At 34.3% G+C, this 18,578-nt stretch overlaps 1 protein-coding gene across 3 annotated transcripts in view; it reads left to right on the forward strand.

The window, feature by feature from the left end:
* The window catches only part of LOC143252083 (uncharacterized), a 47,624-nt gene extending 31,808 nt beyond the window's left edge, over positions 1–15,816 (forward strand). For all 3 annotated transcript variants that reach the window (XM_076503698.1, XM_076503706.1, XM_076503714.1), the window contains 3 exons: positions 5,470–5,577; positions 6,344–6,488; positions 11,085–15,816. In XM_076503698.1, the coding sequence (XP_076359813.1) occupies positions 5,470–5,577; positions 6,344–6,488; positions 11,085–12,943 (2,112 nt within the window). In that variant the 3' untranslated portion in view covers positions 12,944–15,816. The remainder of the gene's footprint in view (positions 1–5,469; positions 5,578–6,343; positions 6,489–11,084) is intronic.
* The last annotated feature ends 2,762 nt before the right edge of the window (positions 15,817–18,578 follow it).

The following is an 18,578-nucleotide window of genomic DNA, read 5'->3' on the forward strand; positions in this document are numbered from 1 at the left end:
GTTTAAACTTTACAGTAACCTAACATAATATTAACAATGTTTTAGTAAATGTTCAAACTTTACAGTAACCTGACACAATATTAACATTGTTTTAGCGAATGTTTAAACTTTACAGTAACCTGACATAATATTAACATTGTTTTAGCAAATGTACTTTACAGTAACCTGACATAATATTAACAATGTTTTAGTGAATGTTTAAACTTTACAGTAACCTGACATAATATTAACAATGTTTTAGTGAATGTTTAAACTTTACAGTAACCTGACATAATATTAACATTGTTTTAGCAAATGTTTAAACTTTACAGTAACCTGACATAATATTAACAATGTTTTAGTGAATGTTTAAACTTTACAGTAACCTGACACAATATTAACAATGTTTTAGTGAATGTTTAAACTTTACAGTAACCTGACATAATATTAACAATGTTTTAGTGAATGTTTAAACTTTACAGTAACCTGACATAATATTAACAATGTTTTAGTGAATGTTTAAACTTTACAGTAACCTGACATAATATTAACATTGTTTTAGCAAATGTTTAAACTTTACAGTAACCTGACATAATATTAACAATGTTTTAGTGAATGTTTAAACTTTACAGTAACCTGACACAATATTAACAATGTTTTAGTGAATGTTTAAACTTTACAGTAACCTGACACAATATTAACAATGTTTTAGTGAATGTTTAAACTTTACAGTAACCTGACATAATATTAACAATGTTTTAGTGAATGTTTAAACTTTACAGTAACCTGACACAATATTAACATTGTTTTAGCGAATATTCAAACAGTAACCTGAAACAATATTAACAACGTTTTAGTGAATTATTAAACTTTACAATAGCCTGACACAATATTTACAATGTTTAAACTTTACAGTAGCCTGACACAACATTAACAATGTTCACGTGAATGTTTAAACTTTGAAGTAGCCTGACATAATATTAACAATGTTTTAGCGAATGTGATAAACAACATTAGTCACTACTAATGAAGATATGAAATATATTAGTTCATTTTTAATTATCCTGGCTCACTGTTAAATAATGTTTTAGCACAAGTTACAGGCCATTTTGATTGAAACAAAATTTTCAAAATGTTACAGTAAGTTTTAATTAACATTATTGCAGTATTCTGGTATTATCCTCATTCCACCCTCTCCCCTTCGAGTGGCACAGCGGAAATTCTGCGAACTTAACAAGACCAGAATCCGCATTTCGACACCTATTGTTGGTAGATCACATATAGTCCGTTATATAGCTTTGTGTCTAAATGCAAACAAATCTCCGATATTTTGTTCAAACTTAAAATTGTTGTAACTCATTATGTAGGTTATAAGAATTTTTATTATAGGCTTAACAATATTAAACAGTTTAAAGTTAACTTAATCTAGTTCACACCGAAGCGGTTTTTGTTGTTCAAGCACCTAGTAACATAAATTAGCACAGCGATCAACCCCACATTCGTTATTTCTGAGCTAGTCTTACGAGCTTTGTTATTGTTGAAAACATCTCACCGGTACTAGATTTAGTGTGGTGCGCATTCTTCTGTTGACTTATACGTTCCTATAACAATTTTAACGTTTCTGCATTAAACGACAAAAGCCAACGAATCAGTGAACTCGTAAGGTCTAATATTAGTGATAAAAGCCGTTTTGTACTAGATTTTCCCGAATGTTTTCATCCTTAGTTCATTGTGGATTTGAAAATAGAAGCTTGGAAACTTGTAACGTTAAATCTACTTTTGACTGTTATATGTCAATGCCCAGAGGCTTTTCGTTCGTTACTAAGGTTTATAATCTCGGTTGGAAATGTAAGCTGTTTTATATGTACCAGTTTTCTTTCAGACGTTTAAGTAACTGTTTCCAGTTCTTGGATATTTTTATTATTATCATGGTAAAACAGTTATATGTGTGTGTGTGTGAGACCTTGTTTTAATTAGCATGCTATGGCTAAACACAGCTTCGTTCTGCAAATGAATCTTCGTAATAGGTTAAACGCCAATGTAAACGATGTTTCACCTGGTGGTTAAGTGGGCGTTCTACATTTAGATCACGTTATTTTTACCATTGGCGTAGATTTTTTTTACACCCGATGATGGGGGGATGATTTTTGCAACCACTTATGTGGACTGTTCAATTTGCAAATTGGTAATCTTGTTGCCACGATACTTGCATGTATACTTAGGCCTACTGACTGATACTTACGAACTATTGCTTAGATCGAAAAGCTAAGAAGAACACCTATATTAAAGATGTACATTTCGGCTACTGAAAAAGCCTACATCTAGGCCTAATTATGTAATTCAATTGGTAAGAACACGAGAATCACAAGAACAAACACACAATTTGTAGGCCTGTGATGCAATAAAACAATTCAACAGACCAAACTGTAGGGGGGATGATTGTATGCACCATACCCCCCACCTAAAATGAAGGGGGATGTATATCCCCATCCCCCCAGGATCTACGCTCCTGATTTTTACACATTTTTCATTTTGTTTTCTGTAAGCTTGGTTTCAGCGTCTTAAATAAGGATATTCAACGTTTAAAAACTGCCAAAAGCAATCATCCGGACCTCGCAAGAACGAAACAATTAATTATTGGTCTTGCTCATACATTTAATACTTTATTAGTAAATTTTGGTTTTGTAATATAATACACTCTTATCTTAATAATAAAATATAATCCAAATCTAAAGTTAGTTTTTAATGTTCTTTATTTGGTTACTTATGTCTATTTTGCCTATATTGGATTACAATTACAAGTATAGATATTGTATATGATGTTGTACTTTCTTTCGCCCCTAAAGCACATCAAGAAATCCAATTATTACATCTTTCTTTACACAACAAATAAGTCAGGTCTAAAACGAAAAAACAGGACAAAGTTTCAATGATTAAAATGCCTTTGAAAACAAACGTTACAAAATTTTAAAACTCAATACAGGGCGGACAGCAAAACGTTCGATAAAGGTGGGAAAAGGCATACCGTGAAACTGGGGTATAAAAGGGGGTTTTCTTTAAAAATAAATAAAAGGGCTCTTTTCTGTGTTATTTTTCCTGTTCTTATCTTATATTAATATAAAATATGAGTAACAGTTTTATCAACATTTACAATATTTTAAAACTTTCACAGATCTATTTACATACTTTTAATAGAACCAGATTGCCATATTACCCTTTGGACAATATTTAGGTATCAATAGAACTCATGATATAGAAATAACATTTATGTCAGTAATAATTATGGTAACTGCTGATCTAATGACAAAAACAGTGTAAATCTTAGTTGGAATATTTTATCCAGTTAACATGTCCTTATAATAATAAAAAGTGGGAAGGAAACTGTGTTACTATTAGTATTTGAATAAAAACAAACATTTTAAAAAATAAATATAATATATTTTATGTGCTTTTCTCTAATGGTATAAATCATTATTGCTGTACCATGTGAAATTTCTTTGTTTTAATTCCCACTTTACTACAAATTATACAAAAATTACTTTTGTGACTTCGATTTACATAGTAGGATAATATCAATAATAGCCTTTTGTTATAGAACTTCTTGTTTCAGTATACCTATGAAATAACCAGAACCATGTAGTGTACTTGTCTTTAAAAGAAAACATACGACAATGCAGTTCTTATAAGGTATATTTTTCTTTCACTGTAGCCTAGCCAAATACATAGTTAACTCTCAAATTGCCCTTGCCAACCAGCAGATAACAAGAACTCCCTTTGTTTACTAAATAAAATATTCAATAATATTTCTGCGCTGATCATTTGCAGCAACAAAAATTGCTGGTGGAGAGTTCTGCTTTCCAAGTAACCAATTTGTCTTCACCCAGTAGCACAACGGTATGTAGTTTGTATGTTGCATAAATACATAAAACATCGAACAAACAAATATGTGTTCCATTTAATGTATGTTTTTCTCACATTTTTGCGTAACGTCTCCAAACATACAGAACAACTAAAAGCGAATCCTGTTTCACTCATCTTTATACAACAAATGTACATTTCTCATTGTCGTTATAGAAAGCCCCTTCAGTGATACAGCGTTATGCCTACGGACTCACACCGCTGGAAACCAGGTTTCAATACCCGTGAGAGGCAGAGGATAGGTAGCCCATTGTGTAGGTTTATGCTTAATTACAAATAACCAATCAATCTTGGCTACACTGATTCTATCTTTAGCCTTCTAAGAGCACCGAAGCTCCTCTCAGCCTTATCAGAGGCGGCAGAGACATTTAACAGTAACCTCACATGAGTCTAAATCTGCTCCCAAAGGCCACGGACATTAAGCAGCAAGTCACTCAAAATCTTCGAGACTTAAAAACTAGATTTGTTAGTGTATTTTGAGATAAACATGGTTAACTTCACATGTAAAACCTTTCTGGTGAAATCTGAGGTTTGATGCACAACTGTCAGTCTCTCCAGTGAGGAGAAATTTCTCCAATTTTGCAAGATTTTTCAGGCTTCTTTGGTCGAAAATGTCTCTGAACTACACATCTATAGCGTCTAGGACTTGTTGGAATTATGTTTATGACTCAATACTGTTTGTTTCTGTTTGTTTGTTTTTGAATTTCGTACAAAGCTGCTCGAGGGCTATCTGTGCTAGCCGTCCCTAATTTAGTAGTGTAAGACTAGAGAGAAAGCAGCTAGTCATCACCACTCACCGCCAACTCTTGGGCTACTCTTTTACCAACGAATAGTGGGATTGACCGTCACATTATAACGCCCCCACAGCTGAAAGGGCGAGCATGTTTGGCGCGACGGGAATGCGAACCCGGGACCCTCAGATTACTCAATAATGTGATACTACAGAAATAACTGATATTAAATCTTACTGAAACCCCGATGATTCGATCGCTTTTCTTTTAATGTTTTTTTTTTTACCTTCACACTTAAAATCTTGACAAAATTGAAACATTCTTCAATATTATTTAAAAAAAAATTACACAATTTAGGTAATGTCTAGCGTGGAAGTTTTTATGAAAAGTAAAGTTCAAATGACAGCATCTTTTTAGATGTTTTATGTAATGTATTAACCGTTATTTCTTTTCTTAAAGCATAACACACTTGATCAAGTGGTCTCACTGATGTGGCTTAAACGTTCATTATGACATTAGAACAATCGTCATAAAATTGAACGCAATTTAGTATAAACAAATACGAGTTTTATAATGCCAGATGTGTTGTCAAATAAGAATCTTCTCATGATAAGTGACGAGCTATTGTTGTAATCCGATGAAAATTTTCTCATGACAGTTCGATAAAGTGACAAGCTATTGTCGTAAGGCAGTGAGGCTTTTCTCACGACAGCTTCATAACGTGACAAGCTGTGTTCTGTTGTGAGTGGCTATGCGCTTGGGCTCAAGTCTACGAAATAGAGCACAAACAAGTTAGTTTCACAAATATATCTGACAACTTATATTTTTTCTTGATTTGCAGGATAAAGTTTTTCCTTTGAAAGTCACGAAACCCAGGATATCCAAACCGAACCAGCCATCCGATAACCCTCAAAAACAAAGAGCAGTGGACGATACTTGTGTCGGCCTGGTATGTTACTTTCACCTAGAAGTCTTAGAAATCCAAAGTATCTCGTTTTTCTACACATATCTTTCCTATTGTATTGTTCATTTATTTCTCGTCATAAACACAATAATTCTAGATTGTACTATTTATCCAGGTATGTGTTCGGAAGTCTTACTTCTCTTTGATTTCAGTCTCTTTAAAAGCTGCCATAGTTTCTAATACTTTTTCCTACCATTTACGCAGCATCACTATTTCACTATCCTTTATATCCAAACTTGTGTTTACCTGTTATTTCTGTATAGCCGGATATCTGTCTAGATCTCTTACACGTCCAGACAATCATTTTTAATTCGTTGGTTTACGCTCAGAGAGCCTAAAACAGCAAATTTTCATGTTCTGTCAGTCTTTTTAACATGTTATGTGTTGTGAAGTACACATCCTTATTGCTACCGTGTTCTGTTATAAACTTTAGTAGTGTTGCATTGTTGGACAGTAGTAACATGGGAGTGTTAATTTTGTCTTAATATTAAATGTGCTATTTTATTAAATATTTTTCAGGAAATTTAATATTTGCTGCAATTTCTACTTGGATGAAAAATGTATATTTGTGATAGTTTTGAGTGTAACACGTGTTGTTCGCTATTCTTTGTGGGTTGTTTCTTTTACAAGATTGAGGTTACTGAGGACTTACCTTAAACTAATATAAGATTATGCATTTGTATACTTTCCATGTTACATAAATAAGTATTGAACATACGCAATAAAACTTCCGAACTTAAACCTCATATAGAAACTAGAGCGAGTTTTGGTGCCATTACGAGGACACGACTTTACTGGATTAGGTTTCAATATCTGTGGAAATATGAGAGACGGAATATTCGTTAAAGACGTTCTTAATAGAGGTCCTGCCAATGAATCTGGAAAGATCAAAGCAGGTAAGAGAAATCGTCACCCTTGTATCTCATAATTTCAGTTCCATATGTTAAAGAACTGACTGCTATTATTATGAAGATTAGAGCGTGAAAAACAATGTTTTCATAAATGGTTAAGGGCCCGGCATGGCCAAGTGTGTTAAGGCGTTCGACTCGTAATCTGAGGGTCGCGGGTTCGAATCCCGGTCGCACCAAACATGCTCGCCCTTACAGCCGTGGGGACGTTATAATGTGACGGTCAATCCCCACTATTCGTTGGTAAAAGAGTAGCCCAAGAGTTGGCGGTGGGTGATAATGACTAGCTGCATTTCCTCTAGTCTTACACTGCTAAATTAGAGACGGCTAGCGCAGATAGCCCTCGAGTAGCTTTATGCGAAATTCAAAACAAACAAAACTGTTTTTCTTTTCCACCGAAACATGATGAGTTTCAGTTGTACATTTTCCTTTTAACTTTATACACTAAATTATTGTCCATTTTTAAGCGTTGAAATTATTGCTTATTTTGTGAAATCTGTGCCCAAGAACGGTCATGGAACATTTTGATATTACGTATACGTCCAGCCGTGTTTGTTGAAATGCTGAAAAAATACGTAATGGTCATATTTTCCGTCAATATGATATAACTTGCTTTATTTATTGCATAATAAGATTTTCTGAAATCTAAAAATTACATACGAAAACGTTTCTTAGTTTATGCTTAAATAGTTCCAGACTTCGGTCTACAACACAAATATATTTTTGCATTTTGAATAATGTTCTATATGTTACCGGCAAACTTCTATTGTTTTGTAACAACATTTCAACCACTTACTCAAAGTAAAAATAAAATGTTTTCTATGTAATTAACAATAACACACAGTTTTAAGTATTTGAATGCAAATACGCTAAATACTAGCCATTAAGATTTTATTTCCATAAATAACATGTTAGGTTTGTTCGTGTTCTTTAAAAACCTTTGTGCAAAGCTACACGAGGGCTATCTGCGATCGCCGTCCGTAATTTAGCAGTGTAAGACTAGAGGGAAGGCAACTAGTCATTACCACTTATCGCCAACTCTTAGGCTACTCTTTTATCAACGAATAGTGGGAGTTACCGTCACATAATAACGCCCCCACGGCTGAAAGGGCAAACATGTTTGTTGTGACGGGGATTCGAACCCACGACCCTCAAATTGCGAGATGAGCGCTCTAACCATCTGGCCATACCAGGAATTAATCATATTTTGACATGTTTTTGTTTCATAATTGTATGAATATATATATATAAGAAATTATAAGATCCTTCTTAAGAGCTTCCGTATTTCGTTTATTGAGGAACTGAAGAAAATGTGAGTAATAATTCTTTATAACCTTGAAATGTTCTCACTACAGTTCATTCTTTGCTCAAAAGATGTTACACTTGTACATTAATTTGCTCAACTCCGCTCACGAGGTTCAATCAACTGCTGTGCTTCTGTATCTATGTGAAAGAGAATAAATGCTGTTTAGTCTTCCGAATACATGTTTTATTTACAAACGTTTGTGATCGAATCTATATGTGATCAGTAACGAATATTTTAGATTATTTTCTATTTCATGATTATTATATTGTTTTCAAGGCACATGTTTATTAACAGCTTCTATCGCTGAAGAAAGAACTATATAATACTAAATATTAGTGAAACAGATTTTAATATAAATATTTAAAAGCAACAGATTTCTTTATTCATCAATTGAAGTTTTAGATTTTATAAATACCAACCAATTAGGTACAAATTAAAGATATTCCTACACACAGGACAGATAATCAAACTCAAGGAACGAACGAGCTTACTAACAAATAGTTCTGTTGTATTTATTATTTATATGATTTTTTATGCAAACCATGTAGGCTTTAGAACACATATGTTATTTATATCTTGGAAAACGTGGACCAATGATTAACTGTGGGGATCGGATGATTTGTGCTTCGAGCCACGACATGATAAAACAGACTCTGCTCTTTTATGTGTCAGAGCATTAAAACTGTTGTAGTCAGTTCTTCTATTAGATTAAGAATGGCAACATAGACACCTGATGCTGATTGATTGCACTGTTCCCCTCTACTCAATATTTCTAAATTAGAAATAACTATTCCAGAATATAAGGGGGCCTCAAAGTGAACCACGTGGTCCGGCATGGCCCGGTGGTTAAGATACTCTACTAGTAATATGATGGTCGCGGGTTCGAATAACCGTCACACCAAACATGCTCGCCCTTTCAGCTGTGAAAGCGTTATAATGTGCGGTCAATCCCACTATTCATTGGTAAAAGAGTAGCCCAAGAGTTGGCGGTGGGTGGTAATGACTAGCTGCCTTCCCTCTAGCCTTACACTGCTAAATTAGGTACGGCTAGCACAGATAGCCCTCGAGTAGCTTTGTGCGAAATTCAAAACAAACAAAACTGTTTTTCTTTTCCACCGAAACATGATGAGTTTCAGTTGTACATTTTCCTTTTAACTTTATACACTAAATTATTGTCCATTTTTAAGCGTTGAAGTTACTGCTTATTTTGTGAAATCTGTGTCCAAGAACGGTCATGGAACATTTTGATATTACGTATACGTCCAGCCGTGTTTGTTGAAATGCTGAAAAAATACGTAATGGTCGTCTGTGCTGAATCTGAAAGATCGTTTTAATAACCATATAGAAATCCTATTTATTTTCAGAGTAACGTTAATTACGATTTACGTTCAGTTGTGTGCTTAATACTTTATCAATGTTTGGTTTAACGCATGTTTAAATAATTTTTATTTTGTGGTTACTTATCCTTCATGGCTGTAACTTTATCAAAAAAATGAATATATTGATGAAGTTGAATTAGAATTAGAAAAAAAGCTTTGAAATATATTTATGCTGTGTGGTCATGCATGGCCAGCTGGTTAGAGCGATTGATTCGTAATCTGAGGGTCGCGGGTTCAAATCCCCGTCGCACCAAACATGCTTTCTCTTTCAACCGTGGGAGTATTATAATGTAAGAGTCAATCTCACTGTTCGTTGGTTAAAGAGTTGGCGCTGGGTAATGATGAAAAGCTGCCTTCCCTCTAATCTAATATTGCTAAATTAGGGACGACTAGAGCATACAGTTCTCGTGTTGCTTTGCACGAAATTAAAAGAAACAAAACATTTTATACTATGTAGTCTAATCCTATCATGTAATGCATTATTATGTTCTTCATTGAGGTTTTCTTCTCATTTGTAGGATGGCATTCCAGCTTTAGGAAATACGTTAATTTATCACCTATCCCCGCCTTCCAATAATTTGTCTCACTAATAACTTACCTTATTACTTACTTTCATTTTGTTTGACTAGGAACAACCAGCCCCTTGTGTCTTAATGTAGGGGCCCGGCATGGCCAAGTGTGTTAAGGCTTTTGACTCGTAATCCGAGGGTCGCGGGTTCGAATCCCGGTCGCACCAAATATGCTCGCCCTCCCAGCCGTGGGGGCGTTATAATGTAACGGTCAATCCCACTATTCGTTGGTAAAAGAGTAGCCCAAGAGTTGGCGGTGGGTGGTGATGACTAGCTGCCTTCCCTCTAGTCTTACACTGCTAAATTAGGGACGGCTAGCGCAGATAGCCCTCGAGTAGCTTTGCGCGAAATTCAAAAACAAAGAAACAAGCACATAGTAGATATTAGATATGAAGCGTTTTCAAAATAAAAAAACCATTTTGAATAACTCATAATATCATTCAAATAACGTTAAAAATAATTTTATTTTAACGCATTTTATCTGTAATTGATATCTGAAATTTGGTAACACCGGAAAAAAATCCATTATATTTGTATAAAGCTATACACATTATAACATTAATTCTGCTCCAAAGAACCATCCTTTATCCAAATAATAAAAACTTCATTACCACGTCATACTACTGTGCCCCTGTAACTTTTTCTCGTATTTGCTCTGTAGGTGTGACACTCTTCATTTTGGTTCAGTAATTACTTGAGAAAAATGTACATTTGCATTTATGGAGGTGCTATTATATTATGGTCTGCAATTTTGGATTTTTAAATTAAACTAATTGTTAGATAAATTTCAATGCATAGAATGTGTTTTATTTTGTAAAAAACTTTAGTACGAGTGATCTGTATACTTAAGGGCTAAAACATTCTGTACTCCTATACTTTCTCTTACATAAGTAAGTAAACTAGTAAAATAAAGGTTTGGTTTATTTTGTATTTCGCATAAAGCTACACGAGGGCTATCTGCGCTAGCCGTCCCTAATTTAGCAGTGCAAGACTAGAGGGAAGGCATCTAGTCATCACCACCCGCCGCCAACTATTGGACTACTCTTTTACCAACGAATAGTGGAAATGACCGTCACATTATAACGCCTCCATGACTGAAAGGCTAGCATGTTTGGTGTAATAGGATTCGAACCCGCAAATTACGAGTCGAGTTTCTTAATCACCTGGACATGCCGGGCAGTAACAAAATTATCATATTAGTGCATTGTATTTACGTTCACTGTATTACAGTTTTGATTATGCTGGTTTTTTTCAAACAAGTAACTAATAAGTATATATTTCCTTTAAAATCGTGTGACTGACACACTTAATGATTTTGTTCTCTACCCAGGTGATCGAATTATAAATGTGACAGTGTCATTCACCAGCATAGTGTACGAGGATGCTTTGACCATTCTTAGCTATGCTTCCCCTTATGACGTACAACTGGAAATAGAGAAAACGTCAGAAGCAGCTGAACCTATGGTTGGAACTAATGCAGGTCGCCGTCTAGGGTCATCTAGCTTCAACCAAGAGGGTCAAAGACTCTTCCATCCCTTGTATCGCAGTCAGTCTATTGATGACCTCACAAGAATTGGAAAGGACCCATCGTTTTCTCACGGCCTTGCACCGAAACGTTCTCATACAATTGGTTTATTGACACACAGACGAAATTCGCAATTTACTAGCAGAGAAACTGAATTGATGAATAAAATTAGTAGCCGTTCAATGTCTGTAGTAACAGGTTCACTGAACGAAAAAATGTTGGCAAACGTAACAAGAAAAAATGAACATTTCTCAAAGCAATTATCTACGAGATCGTACCAAAGAAGCAAGAATACTTTGTTTCAGGAGAAAGAAGATGTCGCTTTTTCCAGAGAACGTTTTCAAATGTCCCAAACTCCATTTAAAACTTATGCAAATAAGGAAACAAAATCTGACGATTCTGGCTCATCTGTTCAAAATACCCTTTCTGTATTATGTTCAAATTTCATTTCAGATAAAAACAATATATCGGGAAATTCTCCTGTTAAAAAACAAAGATTAATTTCAAACAAGCCAATTCCTACCAACTTAAGTGGAAATGTAATTCGATCATGCATTGCAGAAAATTCTTATGCCGAATCAAGCAACCTGCAATACTTGAAATCTTATCAAAATCACAACAAGTATTTGAAAGACGATTGCTCCCAAACAAGATCTACAGAAAATATAAACAGTTTTACACAACATGCAGAAACAGAATCGTCATTTATTACTATAAACTCTGAAATTTACAATGATTCTTCTAATGCTGAAGACAGTGCAGGAGTGAGCGTCAAATCCTCTTCTCTTGAAGACTTAACAAACGTCGAAGAAACTTTGAATCAATCTTCTACTCTGCTAAAGCGTGCCATCTCTACAGATCTTAATCAACGATCAAAAAGTCAGAGTAACATTCCTAATCAAAATAAAATCTACAATAACTTCAAACTTGATTCAAATAATATTAAAGATAATACCTTGTTACAAAACATTTCATCCACAAATGATTCACAAAATGTGGTGACATTGGAACGAAATAGTAACGTTGGTTCAATAAGCCATACGGAACATATTAATGTTTCTGCAACAGTGAATGAAACAATTTTCACCCAAGCAGGAACGTCAATGCCACATGACGCAAATCTTTGTAAAGTAACTGAATTGGATCAAACAAGTGAGGAAGAGAATGATTTAAGCACTAAAGCAGTGCCTCACGGTTTGATCAGTTCAACGACTCATCTTTTAACCGTCACTAACGAAGTTACGTCAAATTCTTCACATTCTAATGATGAACGTACCAAAGGAATAGATTCCAGTGTTGAATTCCACATACCCAAAAAACAAGTAACTTTAGATAAAAGATCTTCATACATCAGTAATCAGGTTCTTAATCCAAGTTATCCTAATGATAAGGAAAACACAAATGTCTTAGGAGCTTCCCAATTAACTTTAACTCAACAATCACAACATACCCAAAGAAGCTTTGCACCAGTTTCAGTTGATATTCCTGTTATTCCTCCTGTTATTCGGCACGATCGTAGACAAGTTCCTCCTTGCGGGTCTGTTGTCAGTACCATAGCTCCTTTAACTCATAGAAGAGAAACCTTTGAGATCAGCAAAGACGAACTTGACGACGTCATGATCTCTCACCAAGAGTTCATAGTAAATCAGACAAAAAAACAGTGATTTATATTTGGCAACCACTATGTAAGATGATAAAATATAATCAATTGTAATTGGTGGTAACCAAAATTAGGAAGAAGAGAGCAAACGGAAATTGTGAAAGATTCAAGAAATAGTATTCTGAGCGGCATCACAGATCAGATGTTTCAGATCACATTTAAAAAAGGAGTAGAAAAAATCACTAAAACATTGACGATTTCTGACTTTTAACGTCTCAATATATTCCAGGAAGGAGGTCAAGTCCTTGTACAGAATCACCAACCTTCATTTTGATATCCCTCTAAATTCATTTTAGTGCTGCAAAATGCAACGCTACAACTGCTTTCTTTGTGTTTCATGTTTTAACAACAAAATTTTGTTATTTCCAGATAAATGTGACCTCTTTGATTCTTTGCAAACATAAGATAAAATAGCTGAGTACATGCTGAATAGACTTTAAAACCTTACCTTTGGTTGGGCTTCTTGATGGTGATGATGGATAACATACGTTACACAAGGTTACTGAAAAGTGTTAATTTAAAAAAAAAAAGGAAACGTGGATTGTTAGAAAAGTGTTCAGAAACAAGTTGAACCAAATTCAAAATATTATATTCTTAAGCCTACAAATAGAGACTAAAAAAAATAAACAAGCAAGGTTGGAAATAGTGTTCACATTATTTTCTCAAGCTTCAAACTCTACAGTACACAGAATCGGTACCGTCGTTTAAGTAGAAAAATTTACTGTAGTAATCGTCCAGTACTCAAATGTTCTGAGATATAGCCGCGGAAATACACGTATAGACAGCAAACTCGAATAAAAGTGAACAGTAGGGACTCGAGTAACGAGTGTGTGTGTGTTTTTCTTTCAGCAAAGCCACATCAGGCTATCTGATGAGTCTACCGAGGGGAATCGAACCCCTAATTTTAGAGTTATAAATCCGTAGACTTACCGTTGTACCAGTGGAGGACTCTCGACTGACGACATGCAACAGAAAAATCGGAAACCATTTTTGAGTTGTAGTTTCCAAATAACGCCCATGCTAGGAAAACATTGGAATTTTTTATGGTGGATAGTGAAGAAAAACTTAGAAAATTTCGCAGCAGGACAATATTAAGGATATTGAGTTAAGTTTAAAAATACTCTCTCAGTTTTGTTGTTTTGTTTTTTGCAAAATTCCTGTGTCATCCCTAACTATATTAGATATCAGTTGCAAAAACATTTCTTTGCTTTGCAAACGAGAAAGGTCTAATAATGATAATAGCAAAACATTTCCTTTCAGTGCATGAATTTGTTATTGTACATTATTTTGTCTTTAAACATTTGTAATCATATATTTATAGATTGATAAGTTTATTTTTATAGTGCCTGAATTAGTTAACGGTACTTTCAAAAGAACTTTCCAACCGAGCAATTGATATGTGAATCAGAACGTGATTTTTTAAGTTTTTATACTCTATTATTATTGTTTACTCATTACAAAATATGTTTTTCTTTTCGAGCTTTTTTTTAGCTAAATTCTTGCTTTTTATATGTGTTTTTTCTGTCTATTTATTTATTCTTTTGAAACATACTTAAAACTTTGTTTTTTCCACAGAACAAAACAGCGAAATCGAATTGATGTAATCGTTCTAATCATGTTATAACGATAGCAGGAAATACAAAAAAATAAGTAAATGTTATTCTTATTATTCTACAAGTAATGAAACTTAAGTTCAAGAAAATCTGTTTATTTTACCAACGTTTCAACTTACGACTTATTTTAGTTACAGCATTTAACAACAACAAATTTTGAAGACGGCTTAATAAAGGTTTTTATGGTGCTTAAGGTTTTTACTTGTATATTGAGATTTTTACCCTAATATTCTCTATGTTGCGTAAAAACTAATGTACGTTATCATTCATATTTTATTTTTATTGGAAGTTCAAAAAATCTGTTTATTTCTTTTACTAATAAAGCAGAGAACAACGTTTCGATCTCCTTACGTCATCTTCAGGTGAAGTTAATTGTACACATAAAAAGACTGTACTTAAATTATTGTGTTTAAAGAAGCAACATGTCATAGTATATGTTATAATGTGCCCTCTAGTGACACAGTGGCAGGTCTGCAGACTTACAACGCTAGAAATCGGGTTTCGATATATGTGGTGGACAGAACACAGTTAGTCCTTTGCATAGCATTGTGCCTAACTACAAACAAACCTTGTAAAGTTTAAATTGGATACAAAATGTTTTTGTTTTTTATCGTAGATCGAGATATCCTGCCAGAAACACTTATTATGCTAGGTAAACAGATAAATAACTTACTTTAAGCATAATGTTTTAGTTGTTCACAAAGTAACTAGAAATAAAGCGTAAACGTTTTAAAAAACATCCATATAACGTATACCAGCACTGTATGCACTGTTAGCACTATATGTTGTATAGTAAAACTACATAAAATTGTAATTAGTACTGTATATATTGTTAATAGGATACTATATGTACTAGCATTGCGTGTATTGTTTAATAATGTCTACTAGTGCTATACAAATTCTAGTTAATATTTTTTTATAGTTAGCACTATACGATATTCAGTAGAGTTATACGTATTGTTTAGTACTACATGATATCTTATATCATCTATATATGTGCTGTTTGTACAATATATAAATTATAGCTGCCCCCCAATGGCTCAGTGAGCTTAAAAGCTAAATGTTGGATTGGCATGCCATAAATACCCCATTGTGTAGTTTTGTGCTTTACAAAAAAACAGACAAACAAATATAATAGCTAATTAAGCACGAGAGCAGCCTCCATTTAAAGAGCTGACTTACTTATTTTATTTTTAAATATTGTTTTATTATTGTAAATATATCGATTTGTTGTAAATATTGAATAAATTGCGTTAGCAGATAATGTCAAGACTCAATGTAATTAATTAGCACTCTGAATGACTTAAAAACACTTTTTATATATACATAAATTCACGAAATATATCTTCAGAACGTAATTTTGTGGCCTCAATATTTCGCTATTAAAATTTCGTTACAAGCTGTCGATATCGTACAAATTGCACTCTGGAAACACACATCGTGATTGTATTTAAGTTTATAGAAATGTCTCGTAGTAAATTATAATTTACATTAAACAAAATTACGAATAACACTATTTAAATACTACTCGAAAACACTGACTAATAACATAACTATTCTGTCGCATAACGTGAGCATTTACCATGCGTATAAACCCAATGAATTTGGCACTTAAAATGCAAAAAGATAAAAAGGTAAGTATAGGAATATCATAGTATTATCAAAACTTATATTTAATTAAGGACATTCTACAGGGTGTTCGGAAAGTCACTGTGCAGTTTTGTAATCATATTTTATTCAGTCTATTTCAAGCCAGCAGGCCTGGCATGGCGAAGCGCGTAAGGCGTGCGACTCGTAATCCGAGGGTCGCGGGTTCGCGCCCGCGTCGCGCTAAACATGCTCGCCCTCCCAGCCGTGGGGGCGTATAATGTGACGGTCAATCCCACTATTCGTTGGTAAAAGAGTAGCCCAAGAGTTGGCGGTGGGTGGTGATGACTAGCTGCCTTCCCTCTAGTCTTACACTGCTAAATTAGGGACGGCTAGCACAGATAGCCCTCGAGTAGCTTTGTGCGAAATTCCAAAACAAATAGTCAAGCCAGCAACTGATAGCGGTGTTTAGAAACAAAATAAGAAGGATCCACGCCTGTATTGTTGCAAACAGGGGTCACTCGTGTGCAAAATTAATAAGAAAAATAAAAAATGAAATAGGAAATTATTATACTGGACAGACATATTACACGTTACCGTTAAAGTTATAAATGGATTATAATAAGAAATAATGTAGTTCTTTAGGAATATAGTGGTGAAAAAAAGAAATTATTTTTATCTTTTTTTGTTGTTGTTGTGTGTCAGTTTTATTTTAAGATACGCAATAAAACGGACATGTAAATATTTTTTATATTTCGTTAAGTATCTGAGACTTGAAACTGATTAATTTGGAAAAGTTTAAATGGAATTATATTTTTTTTCTTCGTGGTATAAAATTCCAAACTTCGTTGGAAATGCACAAGAAGGAAGGTCAAAGGCAGTGAAAGAGTGAAATCATGAGTAGAAATGCTTTAAAAAACCAACTAAGCGGATAAGTTATTTTAAGTAAGTCTAAACGGTGCTTCATAGCAAACTAGACTAAGACAGTATGGTTGATCTTCAGTACGTTATGTTAAACGATTTTGGAGTCTTCTTACACCGTTACAGTGCATGTTGTCATGCCCCGTTCACTCTATTTGACCATTATGCATTTTGTCGATCAGGTAATTTCAATTACAAAAGGCTTAGTCGAAGTAGTGTCATGTCTGAAGCACACTCCCTCCTCCCTCCTGTGTTCCATAATAAGTCTAGTGCAATGAGGGCAATGGTGTGCCAGCGCTCCTTTCTACAGGGTAGCCCGTCAGTCTCTACCCATCCATATGTTATTATGTTATATTCAATTACGCACGTATTATAAATTTGTTTCTTTTTTTCAGAGAAATATGGCCGATGTAAGCCCATGTTTAGGAAAATGTCTCACAGAACATGGTGTCGCATAATATTATGCAGCGAGAATGACGGACAGCATACAGTTACACTGGATACAGAAGATATATGGATGGGTAGGGACTTACGGGCCACCCTGTACAGTGCAGTTGCATAGTAACTCTATAAGCACTGCATCCGATAACATGACTGGTATGTATTATTACGAAATGACATGAATAGTCGTTTCATTCTTGAGTTGCTTGATTATACAACGGCTGAAAGGATGTGTTATTGAAGCAGCTACTACACACATGACTTGTGCTGCTTGTCCAGATGAAATCCTTCTCAATTATGCAATCACACTATTCATTGGTAAAAGAGTAGCTTAAAAATTGGCAATGAGTGTTGATGACCAGTTTTCTTCTCTCTAGTCTTTCACTGTTAAATTAGGGCTAGCTAGCGCAAATAACCCTCACGGACTTTTGCGTGAATTTCTAAATAAACCAAACCATGTTATTTTATTAAGAAATATGTATTGTCACTGGTGGCACAAAATCTACATAGAGCAGTTTGGACATTGGATGTTAATGAATCCTAGAACTTATATATACTCACGATCCTTAAATCAACACCAGTGTATTGCGATGTTTCCTCAGCACACTTGATGAACTTCATTGTTCATTGTTCTTGGCACAGCATGTTTAATTAACTTGTTTAAAACAGTTTGTTTCTAGAATATTTTTTATATATTGAGAAATACAGGAAGCTTAAGTCTGAACAATGGCCTAAACATTTTTTTCTGATCGTTTAGTTTTAATTATTTTTAAAAGATAGCCGGATAATAGATGGATACAAACTAACACCGATGTCAAAGGTATAGGTAAAGTTCATTGAAAATGTAACAGCAAAAGGACTCACGCGAGACATAACTTAGAGACACTGTCTGCCTCCCAAGGTAGAAGGACCAAGAGTGTTTCACAATCTCACATGTTTAAACAGCCACACACAACATCCTGAAGTATGAAAAGGTACACAATCTCACATGTTTAACCAGCCACACACAACATCCTGAAGTATGAAAAGGTACACAATCTCACATGTTTAACTAGCCACACACAACATCCTGAAGTA

The sequence above is a fragment of the Tachypleus tridentatus genome, chromosome 1, assembly GCF_004210375.1.
Source record: "Tachypleus tridentatus isolate NWPU-2018 chromosome 1, ASM421037v1, whole genome shotgun sequence".
NCBI lineage: Eukaryota > Metazoa > Arthropoda > Merostomata > Xiphosura > Limulidae > Tachypleus > Tachypleus tridentatus.